At 38.0% G+C, this 17,140-nt stretch overlaps 1 protein-coding gene across 12 annotated transcripts in view; it reads right to left on the reverse strand.

Moving 5' to 3' along the window:
- The window catches only part of RAMP3 (receptor activity modifying protein 3), a 49,152-nt gene that overhangs the window by 16,066 nt on the left and 15,946 nt on the right, over nt 1-17,140 (reverse strand). For 10 of the 12 annotated variants that reach the window (XR_012672551.1, XR_012672554.1, XR_012672557.1 and 7 more), the window contains 2 exons: nt 17,005-17,034; nt 14,361-14,493 (listed from right to left, as the gene is read on the reverse strand). Coding sequence is in view for 5 of the 12 variants with exons in the window: in XM_075142923.1 (XP_074999024.1) it covers nt 14,361-14,493; nt 17,005-17,034 (163 nt within the window). In the remaining 7 variants the exon portion in view is untranslated. Of the gene's footprint in view, nt 1-2,815; nt 4,204-14,360; nt 14,494-17,004; nt 17,035-17,140 lie in introns of those variants that run through there. The other 2 variants (XM_075142925.1, XM_075142924.1) reach the window with 2 other exon arrangements.

Here is a 17,140-nt window from a genome sequence, read left to right on the forward strand (position 1 = left end):
AAGAGGCAGCCTATTCTGCAGCAGGACAGTAGAGGAAAGAGATGTCAGTCATCTGTTGAGGCAATTCTGCTTTCTCCCAAACACATCAGTTGCTTTGTTCATTCACCTTGTAAAGTTTGCTATGAATAACGGCTTATTTGACACCACTTTTCTCAAAATGTTCCAACTCCATGCTAAAACCATTATTCCACCACTGCTTCCAAAATGAAATGCTCACCCGGCTTCGGCCCAATCCTCCAACACGTGGGGAGGAGCCAGAGTCAGGAGGGAAGAGCCCAGCCCAGAGCGGCTCTGAGCTAGTCGTTCGCAGCACACTCTCTGTATCATCTCAGCAGCTCAAGGCTTTTCTTTCCATCTAGATGAACCAAGCTGACACGCAAGCAGAGAAAATGTGGCTCTAATCCAGATCGGTACTACACAGCTGGGCCTCCAGACAGCTATTCAAAACAGGCACCTGTGAACATACTCATTTTTCTGACCAGCAGTCAAAAACTCACAGGGGAAGAAGTAACAGAAAAGTCCTCCTCATTCATTCCAGCTTACATCTACAAACAACTGCTTCGGATTCCATTTTTAAGAGGATATTAAAGTGTCATCTGCTGAGTGGAAGCTGTTATTAGATTCCACTTAGTCCAGCCTAGCACAAGCCTTTTATAACACCACAGCATCATTTCTTAAAGTGGAAACAGGGAAGAAAAATCTCTGATGATATCCAGCTGTGAAATAGAAATCACGGGTCACCCAGGCTTGTACTTTGAGAAACACCCACTGCACCATGTACACAGAGTGAAAAATAAATAAAATAAAAAACCAAATCATCTGCTTCTAAGTTGAACTTTCCATCATAATTTCCGTACCCCTCCTTACTTAATTTTTATGAGCACGCCAAGAATGTAGATTTTTTTCTGATTATCTATGGAAAATGGGGTTTATATACACTGATAAAATTCCTGTAATTACAAAATCCATTTGCTTTGCGAGGGGAGTGGCAGTTGTTTTCTGTTCCAAGCAGAACACAAACAGTGGGAGTCAAAAATCAGGTGACTAATTACAGATCTTAAACTTCAGATCATGTCAACTACTAGTTAACGAACCACTGATTTTTGCAGTTTTGAATAATAAACATATTCTTTAAAATTGCAATCTGTCCATGGACATTTCACAAACGAGACCAAAATTGATGAAAAATTAACCACAGAACCAGAGGAACAGTAACAACGTTAGAAAAGAATTTAAGGTATAGCATAGAGATGTGATAGGGGAAGCACCATGTATGGAAAAGTCCTGCTTAACTATTATTCAAGTACATGATTATGTTTTAACATGACTTTGATGGTACAGCCTGTACACAACTGAATGTGAATTTTTTCCTTTCTTACATCTTCCCCTCTTACTCGTAGAGGTAAAGAAATATGCCCTCTCCTTAAGTAACAACTTCTTGTGCGTTGTGGCTTCCCGAGTCTGTCCTGACATCTCATACAGACAACAGAAGCAAATGGTGGACCCCAGGGGCCTTACTCCTTCTCCACAACTGTTTATGGAAGATTTGAGTGTTGCAACGCTCCCTGGAGTTGCTTAGGGACAAGTCAGCAGCCTCCTAAGCAAGTGCAAGAAGTACTATGGCAGGAGATTTTGGATGACATTCAGCAAGACTGGCTGCAGATCAGAAGCAGGGGGACCCAGCACCTTGAGGGTGTCACCTGAGAGAGGCAGCTGGTTCTCAGCTTCTGGCTCTGCTGAGTTTACGCAACTTCTTCTTGGGTCCTGCTAAGTAAGCTCTACCTTAATTTGAGAAAGAAGAGTGTAACATGGCACATCACCTGTGAAAGATTACAAGCCCTTGCCATAAGAAAGCTATTATGGGGTCTGTTAATTTTTAAGCACTGTGACTAGCCAAGTAGTGGTTTTACTTTTTGAGCCTTTATCTAATTCCTCTTTGGATGATGAAAACACTGCCTTATTTTCGCACTGATGGTAAAAAACCTATTTTTTTCCATGCACAGCAATAGTCAAAAGCAGAAACAATCTTACAGTTTTGAACCCATTTTTTCATAAGTAGTAACACTAATACCTTACACCATGTATACTACATGTCAGCCTAGAGATGTAGTAGCTATATATACTCCCCAGTAATATGATGCAAAAATCCATGACAGATTACAGTGCAATGTGATAATTATACATAACATAGACCATCTTAAGATCATTCTGCTTTTTAAGCTACCTTCTGGCAGATAAAAATCAGACTCAGGGCCTCAGTGATAACTCCTAGTCCCACAAGCTCCATAATGGAGGCAGACACAGAACCCAGCTCTAGATGCCAGAATGTTCATTTTACCATTTCCCTTACCAAAACCCTTCTATGTTATGAACTGATACTGGTACATTTTAGCAGTCACTGAAAGGCGTGAAGGACATTTGTATATCCAGGAGAAATGTACAACATCAGTTTCATGAAAGCTGACAAGAATGGTGCTCTTAATGGTTCACCTATGCACTATGCTGTGGCAACCTTTGTTCTTTCCACCCCTTACACATTCAGCTCTCATAGAAAAAATCTTTAATTTTACAAAGCTGCTGTGTCTCTATTATTTTTCATAAGTACTGTAGTCATTTCATACATCGCCATCAAGTTTATCAATGCAGCTAGCAACATATATGTCTGCCCTTTGCAAATTATACAATAGGCTGAAGATGATGACTAATGTCTTTAAGAGTGCAGAACACTGCATTTGTTGTCTTGGATATACTTTCCAACATTGAATTATATACTGTTTTGCAAGGGTAAATAGAAATGCCAGAGCCTTGTCAATTAACCATGTAAAATACTTTAAAAAAAGTATCGTTACATAATAAACTTCTGTAATTGAAACAAGACCCTGAATACAGAACAAATGAGTAGTATTAATTCATACCTCGTCGTGCTGTCAACAGTTAACCACATGACTAATACCACATGTAGCTTGAAGCAAGAAAATCTATTTTTTTGCCTCTGCTGAGTTAATCTGGGTTATTATATGTTCATGGTTGATCCGTTTAGAAAACAAGAATGTAGAATCTGTCTTGCAAACCAAACAGAAGAACCACGAAAATTTTTATTAAGTATTCATTTTCATAACACATTTATCTTCGTTTGCATTTTCACTGCCTCTAAAAATATACTGTCCATGATATTTACATTGCATAATTGATACAGTCTATCAGTTATGTCATATTACTTTACCACTAAGTAACTTCAGACAGAAATCTTATGTATTGCTTATTTTGAAATACAATCTTTAATAATAAGCTCCATGAAGATTGTTTTCTATTATTGATCTTGCAGTAAAATTCAGAGAGGGCGTGAAAGGTGCTGAAAGGGCATATCAGCTGACAGGCATGAGATTTAACAGCAGAGTGCTTTCTAACATCACCTCTAAATTGCTTACATTATTTTTTGCAAGTGACTTTACTCATTATTATATTCTTATATCTTGAACTATTTGTTGTTTGACTTGGTAAAGTAAGTACTAACATACCAATCCCACCTTGTGGGTGCAAGCTACCAGCCATTAGTCTGATGTATCTACTGCAGTACACATCAATTTGACTCACAGCACCCTTGCTAAAATATTGTAACTGGTGTCTTCTGGTGACCTTAACTTCACCAGTGTTGAAAACTCTTTCAGAACTTTAAGAAGCAATTATCGATATTTACATTGGTGACCTTTTGCCAAATGCCAGATTTCACTCTCCTTTTGAAAACAATGACTCATGACAAATAAATGTAACAGATGTCAAAACTTGTTGGAAAAAGCACTTGAAAAACTGAAATCTGATATTAAAAATTGAAGAGTTTTCAGCTATTGGTAATGAAAAGGTCATTTTTTTTCCTACTTAGTAGCAGGCTCAGAAGATCCCTCTCTTTTCTCACACTGGTAAGAACTTTCATAAAGATTTGCAAATTCTCTGTAAACTAAAGAACAGGAAGGTCTGAGCTCTTAAAAACCTTGAAGAGATGGAGAATGGGCTGCAAAAGCACACGATCTTGGCATGATACAGTCATCACCATTTTCTCAATGGCAAACCCAGAGTCTCCAGTGGTTTGACAAGAAAGAAACAGTTATCCTTGACGAAGAACAAACTCCAATGATCTTCTCTTCTCCCCATTCCTTAGCAATGGTACCCCTGAGATGAGGCTTTTGTAGACTGAAGTCACTACATCTGTTGTGGTATAAACAACAAATAACATTGTTTTACTTCACCAAATCTGAGCTCTTGGAAGTTTGTGTATTTAATTCAACAGCCTCCCAAAAGATTGGCCAATTTCTCCTTATCCTGTTTACTGGTTTCAAGGAAGCTCTTCAAAGCAAGTTTTTCTTTGTAAAAAGCAAGATTTTCCAGTGTCTAAAATGAAAACCCAAGAAATCTCATCAGACGAAAAGCTGATAAGGCTTTGCTAATTTGTAGCATAGCTATTTCTACAATATGCTGCAGAACAAAGTGATGGCTTTGCATTTATAAGCAAAATGGTCTGCAGGTCTTTGCAGAACTCATAAATGTCAGTGTCCTCAATACATCATTAAAATTCAGAAGTCATACTTAGAATAATTCATTAAAAATTTGATGTTCATGAATGTTTTTCACTACCTTTCTGCGTCATGTAAGGTGACCACAGCAGACACAGATTTAGGAGTGATTGCCATAACTTTGCACTAAAGAGAGAAAAAATATTAGAAACGAGTGTCCAAAGCCATAAGCCTATTTAGTCCCTCATCTGGAATTATCAAACATAGATTTCATTTTCACAGCCATGAATTGTATAAAATGTCCTTCCCTCTCCTATGTAGTAAAGGAGAAAAATTGTAACTGCATTAAGTAACCATATTTCAGCCTCTGCATCTATCAGAAGGAAAGCAATTATGCGTTAATGGAGGATTTTTGCCTGATGTGGAATCCTGGTCTCTGAATTCAAACTAACCCCTTTATTCACATTCATCAGGACATACTCTTATCTACACGATATAAAACAAAGCTAATAAATTTCATATGAAAGTAATGGAGATTCACCTGAAATGCAGTTCCTCTTAAAGACATTATAGCCTCATTCAGGGAAAAGCTGTGCCGTTGTATTAACTTCACAGCAACTTTGTGGCTAGAACGGCTGATCCCAAACAGCATGTGAATGAACGTATTTTCAGCATGGCCCTGCATCTGGCAATCTGGTGAGATTTTATAAACTGTAGGGTTCTTTTCTTTCCAATTTTTTAAATAATAGATGGCAAACATTATTATTTCTGCAATGAAAAATTGCTATTGTCAGCTACCAGCATGATGGCAACACAACTGCTCAAACATGACATTCTTTTCCATTGCTTTACTTGCTCGCACCTAACTGATTTATAAGCTGCTATTCTTTGCTTTTGAAAAGAAAGGCATGAGTCACAGAAGGAAAATAATAGGTTCTTGGGGGTAATTAGTACCAGTGTGGTTTTGGCACTGCTGCCATGACCTCTAGGAGTTTTTAGAAGGATTTTTTAATACAAAATTACTGTAAGTTTTGATATTTGAAGAGGTGAAAGAAATACACAGGTAGAAAGGGTGAAATATCAGCATTATTTGCATTTCACTGAGAGCTTAAAAAAAAGCAGCAACTGTATCTGTACGGAAAGTCCAAAGGAAGACCACCCTATCAAAGAAGTAGAAAATGCTAGCATCTACCACAGCAGTCCCTGTTTTTCTATACTGCATCAAACACTTAATGGTAAATAAATTACACTGACATAAGGCCACGTAAAGTGCAGGTTTCTTCAACCTTCCTTCACAGAGACGCTAAGCTGACAAAGAATATTTTCTTCTACAATATCTGGGCTGACAAAACTGGGAGGGGTTACACCAGGCTAAATATGGAATTTTGGTTCCCTTCCCCAGTAAATCTTTGGGGAAAAAAGATAATTACCCTTCAGACACATACAGAACATTACTCAAAAACATTGCAGAAGATAAACTGGAGAGCAGGCAACAATACAGTGAGCTTTTCTTGTGCAAGCACATTCGTGATTTGCAGCATTTTACCATGACTTTGTCCAAGAGAAAGCATAACCAATGTACTAGTCTGTTTACCGGGATATAAATCCCAACACAAATACAGACACACACACCCCTCCATGGCACAGCTGAGGAAGAGCGGGACTTCAATCAGTACTGTTCTGGATCTAAAATCACATGTGTGCTGGCCACTCAAAGGTTCAGCTCCAGGCAGCCCCAGTTTGTCTTTCATGTGAGAAAATCACATGCAAAAATCCAGAATAGAGGCTTTTCTGACAATGTTGAAAAAAATGAGCCAAAGTGTCTCCGCTTTCTAACTGTGAGACATGTTACTGTGGGAACGAATTAGCTCACATGAATCAGTGCCTCACCTTAGCTGTAAAACAAACCCAATGGTTTGTCCGAGATTTTCACAGTACATTCCTCTTTTACAGATGTTTTGACATTAGCAGCTGGATGCAATCACCGAGCAGCATCTAGATCAGACTTCCTGCAGCAGTCAATGGGGAAGATGAAAAAAACTTATACAACCGACCAAGAAAATGACTCAGTTTGGAGGGCTCTCACATACACACTCAGCCAGCAGAAGTTATTAGGTCCAAGCTTTAAGAACTGGGGGCATATCATTTCATCTTGGATTGCACATGTTTCTTCCACAGTTTGTTTCCCCATTGATCTTAATGTCATCTGGCTTTCTTTTCTTTAATATTTTACTATGTTTCTTTGAAAACTAGGCACTTTTATGATCAGTTTAGTTTAGTTTAGTTGGGCCAAATTTTAATAGGCAAAACTCCCATTGACTTTAAAATTGAGCAACAGCTTTAGGATTATTTTTCCAGAAGATTAGATCAAATTTGGCTCTAGTCATGCACATCTTTTTTCTTTAATTCCTTTTTCAAATCTTCAACATCTGTACAGAACATGGGTGGACCTCCTTCGTCATTTTCAATGGGACTGAAGCCTATTGCTTCTGTTTATAGCATTCATTTTTGATGTAAAGAGTTCTGGGAAAACTACACTGAGGCTGTACAGAAAATAAAATGGTTGTTCAGCGTGGGGACAGACCTTGGACCATGCTCACAGCAAAGCAGGAAATTCCACCAGGTACACACATACATGCAATGAATCAGTTTCAGACATAGAGTTAAAGACAAATTATTTTGCCCTCTCCTATTCTGCTAAGAACTCAAATTAAAACTTTGGAAAAATCAGAATTGTAACATCCTCCAGGTGCCATAGAGCAGTACCAGACAGCCACTGCCTCAGGCAAATTAGGGGCTCTCTGGGACGTGAAGACAGGCTTGATGAGGTAAAAAGAAATGTAGGGACTGCAGGAAGAAGTCTGTTACAACCAATTCTTTTGCTGAAACAGAGAAGCCACATCATCTCGTTACATGCACTACTCTGCTAGAACCCTCTTCCGAAACACAAATTGCTATTTCACCCTCGGCCTCTCGATCTACAGCTATTCCTTGGCTGGCAAACACAGAATGACTGGCTGGGAGCTCCCAGGGTAGCAGGTATGTAACTTTATACACTTGTGAGATGACTGTTGCAACAGTAATATTAGCTTGAAATAACAGAATGCCTTACACTGAAATAGATGACACCCGACTAGATCAACGATAACAATCAAATCCTACATTTCTCAATTTCAGTCCAATAGCAAATAAATGTTACTGAGGCCGGTCAGTCCCCTCAGGAAATGTTTAATGGACTCAAACCCTGGAAATTACGTATCAGCACTACCTTTTGGATATTAGATTATCAACTGTTATTTCATTTATTGATTCAGCTACTACACTCTGTAGTTTGCTTTGGATCCATGAGAAATTAGTTTGGAGATGTGCTCCTTAGACAACTCCAAGCTGGCATGCCCATGTGGAGACTCAGTTTAAGAGAGAACTATTGGAGTGACAAGATGTGTAAGGATACAACTGAGTAAGTGCGCAGCAAAAGACTTGTATAAAACATGTAGGCATCCATTTCTCTTTGGTGAAAGGAATGCCTTTGAAGGAAGATCACTTTCTGGGCTCATTTTCCATCACTATCCCTAACGACATCAGAGAGAGACTGATCGGCTCTACTCAGAGACGTAAGGATGCTCTCCGCACTATATCTTTCCCTGTCCAGAATCATGCAGTATCCTGCCCTCGTTTTGATTTCCTGATACACTTGCCTGAGTGATGGCGATAGGGTCGCATTCTTTAGTGGCATCTGCTGCCCGGTGCCCCGGACACACAATGTGCATCTTCTGCCTAAAACAGAATCTTTCTGGCAGCCAAGTAAATTAAGCATCAACTCTTAACATTTCAATCAAAGAAGGGAGATGGCCTATGACTAAATATCTACATCATGGTCAACTTCGCTCTTCCAGTAGTGACCCCTTGATTATTTCTCTGCATTCTTACCTAAGAAATTTTATTGCAGAAGAACTTAAACAAGCCCAAATCAATGATAAGGAGATCACATACTTCTAAACAGAGGAGGTGCTTGGTGGTATGTCAACAAAAAGAGTATGTGAATGTCAGAGAGCAATGCCGTTAGCCCTGTTGCTACCACTGAAAATACTTTATTTCTAGATATGATATAATAAAATCAGGAAAGCTGACTGGATTGTGCTAAAGTATAGTTCAATTTGGAGAGGCTTTTTTTAACTGCTGTCTTTGAATGGAGTTACTGGAGGCCCTTGTGAAAAAAAGTAGTATAACTCTCTTATAAGGAGTCTATAAGGATTAACCAACAGCAAAGATTAAAGTTAATCTAACAAGACTTGATATCATATACTAAGTAGAAGTTTCTAATTAATCAAAGCTCTTTATATATGTCTCTTTTCTGGTATACATTGGTACTAAAGCTTTTTGCATTGATATACCATATAGATCTGTATTTCTTACCTTACAGTGTTTGTTCTCACAGCAGCAAATCAACCAGAAATGCATACATGGAGTCCAAAACATTTTCTTATGGATTTTTCAAATTAATCTTTTGGGGCATCTGTGAGCAGATGCCACATGCTTCCTTATAATCACTGTATTTCATTCATTCATGTTTAAAGACTGAACGTTTTACCAAACTTTGTTTAAAACATTCTGATGAAAAAAAAAACATGAAAAATCATGGTAGCCCTTGAATTAATAATAAATGCAACTGAAAAACTAATGACAAACAAGTAATTGCCATTCATGGAGGGCAGCTGCAAAAGTTTTGGCCCGATATCTTAATCAACGAAGTGAAGCAAACAAATAATTTTTGCTTAAGTATGCAAATAATACAGTAAACGGTGAAGAAGGACTAGAAGATGTTGGTGTAGTTACACAGACTGATTTGGATCACTTACAAATGTGGACTTATCTAAATCATATGCATTTTAACACTGTGAATGCAAGATGATAGATCCAGAAATAAATAATGTACATCATGCTTACAAGTCACTCTGAAAGGGACTTAAAATCATGTACAGATTTTAGAGCATGTCCTCCTAGAATTCCTAGGTAGCTAGGAGTGTTAAATGCAATACATAAATATTTTGGCAGAAGAAAAATGCTGGATACCCAGTAGGATTAGAGGGAAAAAATAGGGACTCTGTACATAATACTATGCAAACTACTGCTGGGTGAAATGTTCAGTTCTAGACTGCAATCCACTCTCCAAAAGAAAAGCTGCCAAAACTTGCCAAGGGTTCAAGAAATCTGAAATACATGCATTATCATGACAGGCTTTAAAATTTGATCTTAATTTACAAAAAAAAAAAAAAAAGTGATTGAGAGGTGACTTAAAAGTGACTTGCTTGTATTTAATTGGGAAAAAAGGATTTCTGACAACAGAAGGAATTTTACTGTATCAGGGAAATATAGAATCATAGAATCGCTTAGGTGCCTATAGAAGTAATAGATTAATACTCATTCGATATCTTTTAAATGAAGAGTGGATGCCTTCCCATAAGATACTCACTCACTCTCACAGAGTTTAAAACAATGACTACTGGGCAGATGGCGCAGCCTATATTATTCTACAGTGCAGACCAGATGGCCATAGCCATCTCTCTGGCCTCAGAAGTACTGAAATGTTAGTAAGTACACTCAGAAACATTTGGAAATGGGGACGCAGAAGGGAGAGGAGATACCAGTGCTTGGGAGCTGGCCAAAAGCTTAACGAGCCACTGAGAACGAGCATGAGCACATTTCAGTCCCATATTTCCATAGGGGTTAGGGCTGGGAGAGACACAGAGATTTGTTTAGAGACTGACTGTTCTAGCTAAATTGCTTCCAGGATCTAGTTAGAGGTATTTAGAAAACCCTTTCATTAGCTAAGAATAGAAAGTAATCTACGCAACTACAATAAGTAACATTTTTTCAGGTTCATGTAAGAAAGAATTAAGGTAATTAAGAAATTAGTCATACCTGGCCCCTTGACTACAGTCCCATTGTAACCAGACCAAGATTTATCACATAGAGCACGGTGAAAAAAATCTGACCGTTAATAAGGAGCTTAGGTTTGTTGACAGTAGTAGATTTTACATATTTAGCTGCTGTTGCTAAATATTAAGAATATAATACAGAAATATATGTTATTATATCTATTTTTATATATATTGTTATACATATTATATGTACAAAATATATAATATATATGTTAGTGTGTATATATAAAAAAATAACAGAAATATTACATATTAAGAATAAAAAGCTTTCTGCAATTTCCAGTCTTCTGGCGAACGAAAAGTCTATTTGCTTTTGTTAACTCCCCACATAGCTTTCACCCACACTTCACTTGCCATGTACCATAATTTCCTGTCATTTAAACCACTCAGTCGCATTTTCATCTTCAGGGCTCCCTGTGAATAGCCTAAAAGCATCAGCAAAACTGTGAACAGCTGATCCCCTCCTCTTATGTCAATGAATGTCTCCAGCTGTTTTTTGAAGGTTTTACCTTTCTGGTTGTCCTTCACACTCCGGTGTCCAAGCATGAACTACTGAAACCCATGGTGTCTAAATTACTTTAAATATTTTAAAATCCCACTTGGATCCCTCAACATACTGAAGCTTTCAGATACCTTTGGACAATCTGACCCAGACTATTTGTATCCTAATTTCTGTACGAATCCTCACAGAAAAAAGTGAAAACTAATAGGGAAACTTTCTCCTGATAGTGCTTCTGTAAAACTTCACCTGAAATTTTACGGTTTATATGTGATCGTTATACATTTCCAGCAAGATCAAGATTGGCCGTGGAAGCTAAAACTCTTACATTGGTTTCCAGTAACAGCTGCCACATATGAGAGCCTCATCTGTTTAAAATCAGTCAAAAGACTGCTTTTGAAAGAACACGAATTTGTTAAGAACAAAGCTAAGAAATAAGTAACGGAGCTGTCAGAAAATCTTACAGTATAATTAAGTTACAGCAAATTGAAGTCACTGAAATCTCTTTCATGACTGTTTGGCCAAACAGTGAAACAATGCAGATAATTGCTATTTACAATCCCATAACCAAGGAGAGCCATTTACTGTGAAGAGCTAAAACTCCTCCATAAACAAAGAGTTTAGAAAAGAAGCAGATTTCCATAAATGATTACATTTTGATATAAGATACAAAGCCAAATTTTGCAAGATCTCTGTAAGTGAAAAGCACCGTGCAGAAATTACAGTTTCCTTCATACAAAACTCATAGTTTTAACCCACCATCTGATCCAGGTTGACTAATTTTTACCGCTGAAGGCTAGATGTAAAATCAGGGTAAATGAATACTACCAGATTTAAATATCTGAATTTTAAGTGACAATGGCTAGAAATACCATTTTTTCACTAATTTGTCAGAATACTCCAAATAAAGAAGTGTTTCAGTCCCATCCGTCAGGGTTCCTCCAATGAGCTGGAAGAAATCAGTCTATATACTTCTTATATGTTCTCCAAAGAGTAAAATTCTTAAAGGCAGATGTAAATGTGCTATTTCTTCACTGTAATGAACCCTTAAGATAACTTTGTAATCAGACAGATAATGCTTAATTAATACTTGATTCAGGAAATAAATTCCAAAACAAATTCCTCCCTCTACTGTCTCCTAAGCTGGAACTTGAAATATAAGTAATAGAAAGAAGTTTTATAAAACTGTATATTATGTAAAAATGTAAAAGATTTTTCATTGGAAGAGGCTGGGATTCTTCTTCTGGTATATGGGGAAAAATGAGCAAAGCCTCAGACTGACCGATTTCTTCAGACAAAACAATCTCAATAGACAGGCAGGAATTTCCTTGTACAGGGAATGAAAGTGACACCAAAGGGGAAGCGCAATTGGAAAGGATAAAAGCAAGGTGGATTCTTAACTCTAGCTGAAAGTCAGGAGAACTCAGAGACTTCAGTCACCTCCAAACCTTGGAAAAACCTTGCACCAAAATATTTAAACTCTTGAAGAAATCTTAGCCCAAGGCTTGCAAAAAGCTGCCTGCTTCTTCACCTGCATTAACAAAGGCGGAATCTCATATTCTGACTCCTGTAGGTACCTTTCTCTACTGCAAGTAGTCCCACTAGTTGAGGGCACTTATCAATATGAACAAGATATTAGCAAAGAACTCAGTTTTGTGATTATAATACAACTGTAACAAAGATCAAATGGAGCAAAATTACAGTGCTTCCTTCAAAATAAGTAAAACAACTTGTACCTAGATGAGTTGCAAAATTAAAATTATTGCCCCATAACGTTAAATAAATTTGTTAAATAAATTTAGCAGTACCTGCATTACAAGAATTTTCTTTTCCTTTGTATATGCACATTTCTTTGTTAGATTTGAATGCAATTTCTGCCAGCTGGATGAGAAGGGCTTACCTCCTCTTGGTCTTCCCCAAGGTTGGAGAGAGCTGTATGAATGCATCTTTCACTCCAGTGACATGATTTTAAGAATCTACCTTTTAAAAGGTTGAAAGGTTGTAAAGTTATCTAGGGTGTGCAAATAAAAGTGCTAGGAAGCAATAGCATCTAAGTTGTCAATATGCTGTCAGATTATGAAACGTTATCAACAGGTGGGACATCTCAACACGGGTGTCAGCGTTAAGAGAAACATGGGGAACTGCTGCAACATAGCACAGCAGGCCAACATTTCATTATCTATCGTGTCTGTTGGTTAAAATCTTGCGTAAGGTGATTGCAAAATCTTGCACCACATGAAGTGATACTAAATACAAGATAAAAGACCAAAGATCACGTGAGACAGGAACATATCTGGGGCTAAATGACACTGTAATAGATGTTGTGACAGCTAGCTTGTGGCTACCCTGCCAGCCCCCGAAACAGCACCAGCACAGTTTCAAATCCAGGAGGATGTTCTGCTTCGGGCTGGCTCACACCACTCCAGAGCTAATTCACTTCAGTCTCGTTTTCTGAAGTGCTGAACACCTGCAGTTTCCTCTGATTTCAGTTGGTGTAGAGGGTACTCAGCGCTTCCGAAAACCACACATTATGCATGAGCAGACATGCTCTGAAGAAGCACATGCTCCACAAAGCCAAAAATGCCACCAATTACACAAGCCCTGTGAGTTTTCTTCAGAGCAGAGTTTGAAGTGTGCAGCTTTATGGAGAGATGTTTAAATACCTCCAGCAACTACAGAACAGGAATAGAGATAAGAAAATAAAAATGCCACCCTCACTACTGTCAGTCTTGCAGTATTTCAGTCATCCAAACAAAATGAGTGCTGCTCACTCTCTCCATGCTATCTGGCAGGCAAAGAAACAAGCCGCAGCACTTTCAATAGGACGAATCACTTTACATTTGGACAAGACAATTTCACACAAGGGGTGGATTTCTGAAACTGTGTCTGAGGAAATGTTCCTGTCATCTTACTGAAAAAAAGAAATCAGAGGAGGGAACTGCATTGCTACCAACAAAGAAAACAGAATAGCATGATTCTGAAAGCACATTGCTTTAGTGGTTTCACAAAAAAAAAAATTGATTTAAGTAACATTTGCCTAAAATGCACAGAAATATAGATTAAACATAAACACAACTGTCTGAGGTAAAAGCAAGAGCAGCTAGTATTGATTAGCCCACTGGTTAGTTTTTATTAAAGTGCCCTATTTTGTGCACTCTTTGCGTTAAGAGCTGGGTCTCTGTGCGCATGTGGCCATACTGCAGAGACTTAAGAGCTACAGCTTAGCCCTCTGCAACTGGCAACCAAATACAGGAGGATTTCAATTTATCTGGAACACAAACATTTTACATGCATTAGGGATATATTAGGGATGCAGGCATTACAGTGTTCTCGGTATTTGAGGTAATCCTTTTTTTAAAGGACAAACGCCATTATAAGGTGAGAACTATCAAAACCAAAACTAACTCTTACATGATAAATTCTGTCAGGTTGCACCATTTTTTAGAGTCCACTTTCTTCATCATCTCTTCAAAGGATTTTCCACAGGCAGGCAACTTTTCTAACATGAGAGATTCATTGCAGAGATTAGTCTGTTGACGTGCACCTAGGTAAAATCAGAAAGCACATTAAATCTCAAACATTGAAATAGAAGAAGCACGAACACATCACTCACAAACTGCTTCACATAATTCTGCTTGCCACTTACATTGTTGTAAACCTAACACTCAACTTTCTGAACAATTTTAGAAAATAGATAAAATACACCTTTACGTAAATTTATTAAAAATGTAACTTAGTATAAAATACTATAGGTTACCATAGATAGTATCACCTAGCATAGAGGAACCTACCTAGTCACTTTTCTCATCTTAGCTTCTACTCATACTAGTTTACCACTGCCCATTTGCATTTTTAGTTAAAAGCTAACTGGAGTTACTGATCATACACTTCAGTGTAGAAAGCACTTCTCAAGCTTACACAGATGTATCCCGTTCAACCAACTGTATGACTGTAAATGGACTTCAACATCAGAAACATTTGTGTTCTTAAAAGGGCTTGAATTCCCACAGTCACAATTAAGCTTTTTCTTTAGTATATCCACTAAAGGAATTATCTACCATTATCAGATGTTGATGTTACAGCATACAGCTACTGGCAAAGAAAGAGTTAACCTTGACTTGAGCAAGCCTGTATCTTTTGCAAGCTGTAATGGCAACTCCACAATATTTAGAGTCAAAGTCGAAGGTTTTTCTCATCCAGCCCATGCCTGCATTGGAATACAAAGGTAGCATTTTGATATTTCTTATAAAATTAAAATTCTGAAAAAATTCTATTCAGACTAACTAAAGCATTTGATTTTGATAAGGCTGAAACATTGTTTTGATTAAGTAGTTAAATACGTCTTGCTTTACCTTCATAATTGCCACTGTTTTGATTGTTCTTCTATATACAAAATGCATACATTTTGTAGAACATTAAAAATTACCTGTAAGTATATGTATGTCAACATATTTAATACAAATGCCTAAATGAGATTTGTCAGAAAAAAAACAGTGTGATTTCTTCTCTTTACAGCAGCACAGATCTGAGAAAAGGATTTTCCTGAACAAAACTGCATCCCTAACAAACCTGTATGTCAGGCAACCCTCCTGAGAACTCTGGAGGAACAGCTTTTTTTAAGAATAAAGCCAAGAAGAACAGACCACTTCGTCCTTTTTTAATGATAGAAAAAGAAAGTAAGTAGAATCAGGTCTTGCACCTTTTTCTTCCGAACCTACCTTTTCACTAAGAACCTATTTACACCAGGGAGAGGAGGTATTTCTTTTCCTTCTATTACTTACTTTGAGAGCAGGATCTCATCATTGCTGAAAAGAGACGGTGGTTCTAATTTTGTGTGGTGACAGCCAAACAGGCTGCCAAGTGGAGTGAGGTCAAAGGCATGCAAGCCTTCGCTTGATGAGAAGTCAGGCGCAGCCCTCACTCTCAACAGGGCACTGTTCCTTACTATTTAGTCCAAAAAAACCCAAGGCAAGATGACTGCTTTCAGGATTCACATCATGGCAATCAGAAACTTGAACATCTCCATTCAAAATGGGGCGTGTGATTGTAAAACAGGCTCGAGTGCACATTAAGTGTCTCCCCCGCAAAGGAGATGGCTCCTTCAGAGCCCGGGCAGGAGCGCCTTGCAATTTAACTCCAGCTATCGCAGCCGACTCCTTAGCTGGGGAAGTCAGCGATGCCATGTGCCAAACAAGGGACAGCCATCACATCTGACCAAAGAAATACTTCGCTTTCACGTACTTTCCAAGAGCAGCAGGCCCATAACAGAAAAAAATCAGAACTACAATTAATCACCAGTGATAGAAATGAGGAAAGTTACGAAAAGGGGCAGCGTAGTTTTGTCCTTGGGAAGTTAACATGATAGCATGGACCCTGCCTATTTAAGCGTTCCCGCCAATTCATCTGGCAGCTGCAGCAGTTATAAGTTATACTTTCCACAGCTAGATCTGCAGATGGACACTAAAGCTGAGCAGAATTCAAAACCAGATATGAAAACTGCATAGCTGGCAACTTAAATCCTGCATTGATGCTTTGACAAAAGTTAGGCAAAGCTGCCTTCCCTGGCAGGGTATTCTAAACAGCCAGCTATCACTTGATTTATAACCCTGTAAATCCAACAGAATACAAGTTTCTCCTCCATTACATCATGTGCACTGACAATTTACTCCAGCCCCTTCCCAGCAGGGTGTTTAAATGGATTTTCCATGGCCTTGGTGTTTTTGGTTGGCTCTCTTTAGAACTTCAATATTTTACAGGGTTGTAGAAAAAGCTTTGATAGAGTCATTTGACAGGAAGATGACACAAGAGTTTCTAACTAAATCCCTGGCCAAAGGGGTTCAAAATTATCAATAATTCTACAATTTTACCATCACTATTGAGACTGACCTTTACAAAACACTGCAACACTCTCTGTTCATACAGCCGATGGACAAGACCAGTTGTAAAAAATGCATGTCAGTTGACTAATTGAAATGAGATAGGATGGAAGCGCTTCTCAAATGGCTGCCATTAACAAAACAGAAACAGAAGTTTGAATTTTAGAAGTAAAGCTCACCTGCAAATCCAAGCGTCATTAGACCATTAACTAGGGCGGGAAAAAAAAAGAGAGAGATGAGTTAGATACCTCCATACTATTATATAAAAGAATTAGTGCAGATATAAGCAAACTTGAGCATAAATTAGGTTTCAAC

Source organism: Calonectris borealis, chromosome 2, assembly GCF_964195595.1.
Source record: "Calonectris borealis chromosome 2, bCalBor7.hap1.2, whole genome shotgun sequence".
NCBI classification, from domain to species: Eukaryota; Metazoa; Chordata; class Aves; order Procellariiformes; family Procellariidae; genus Calonectris; species Calonectris borealis.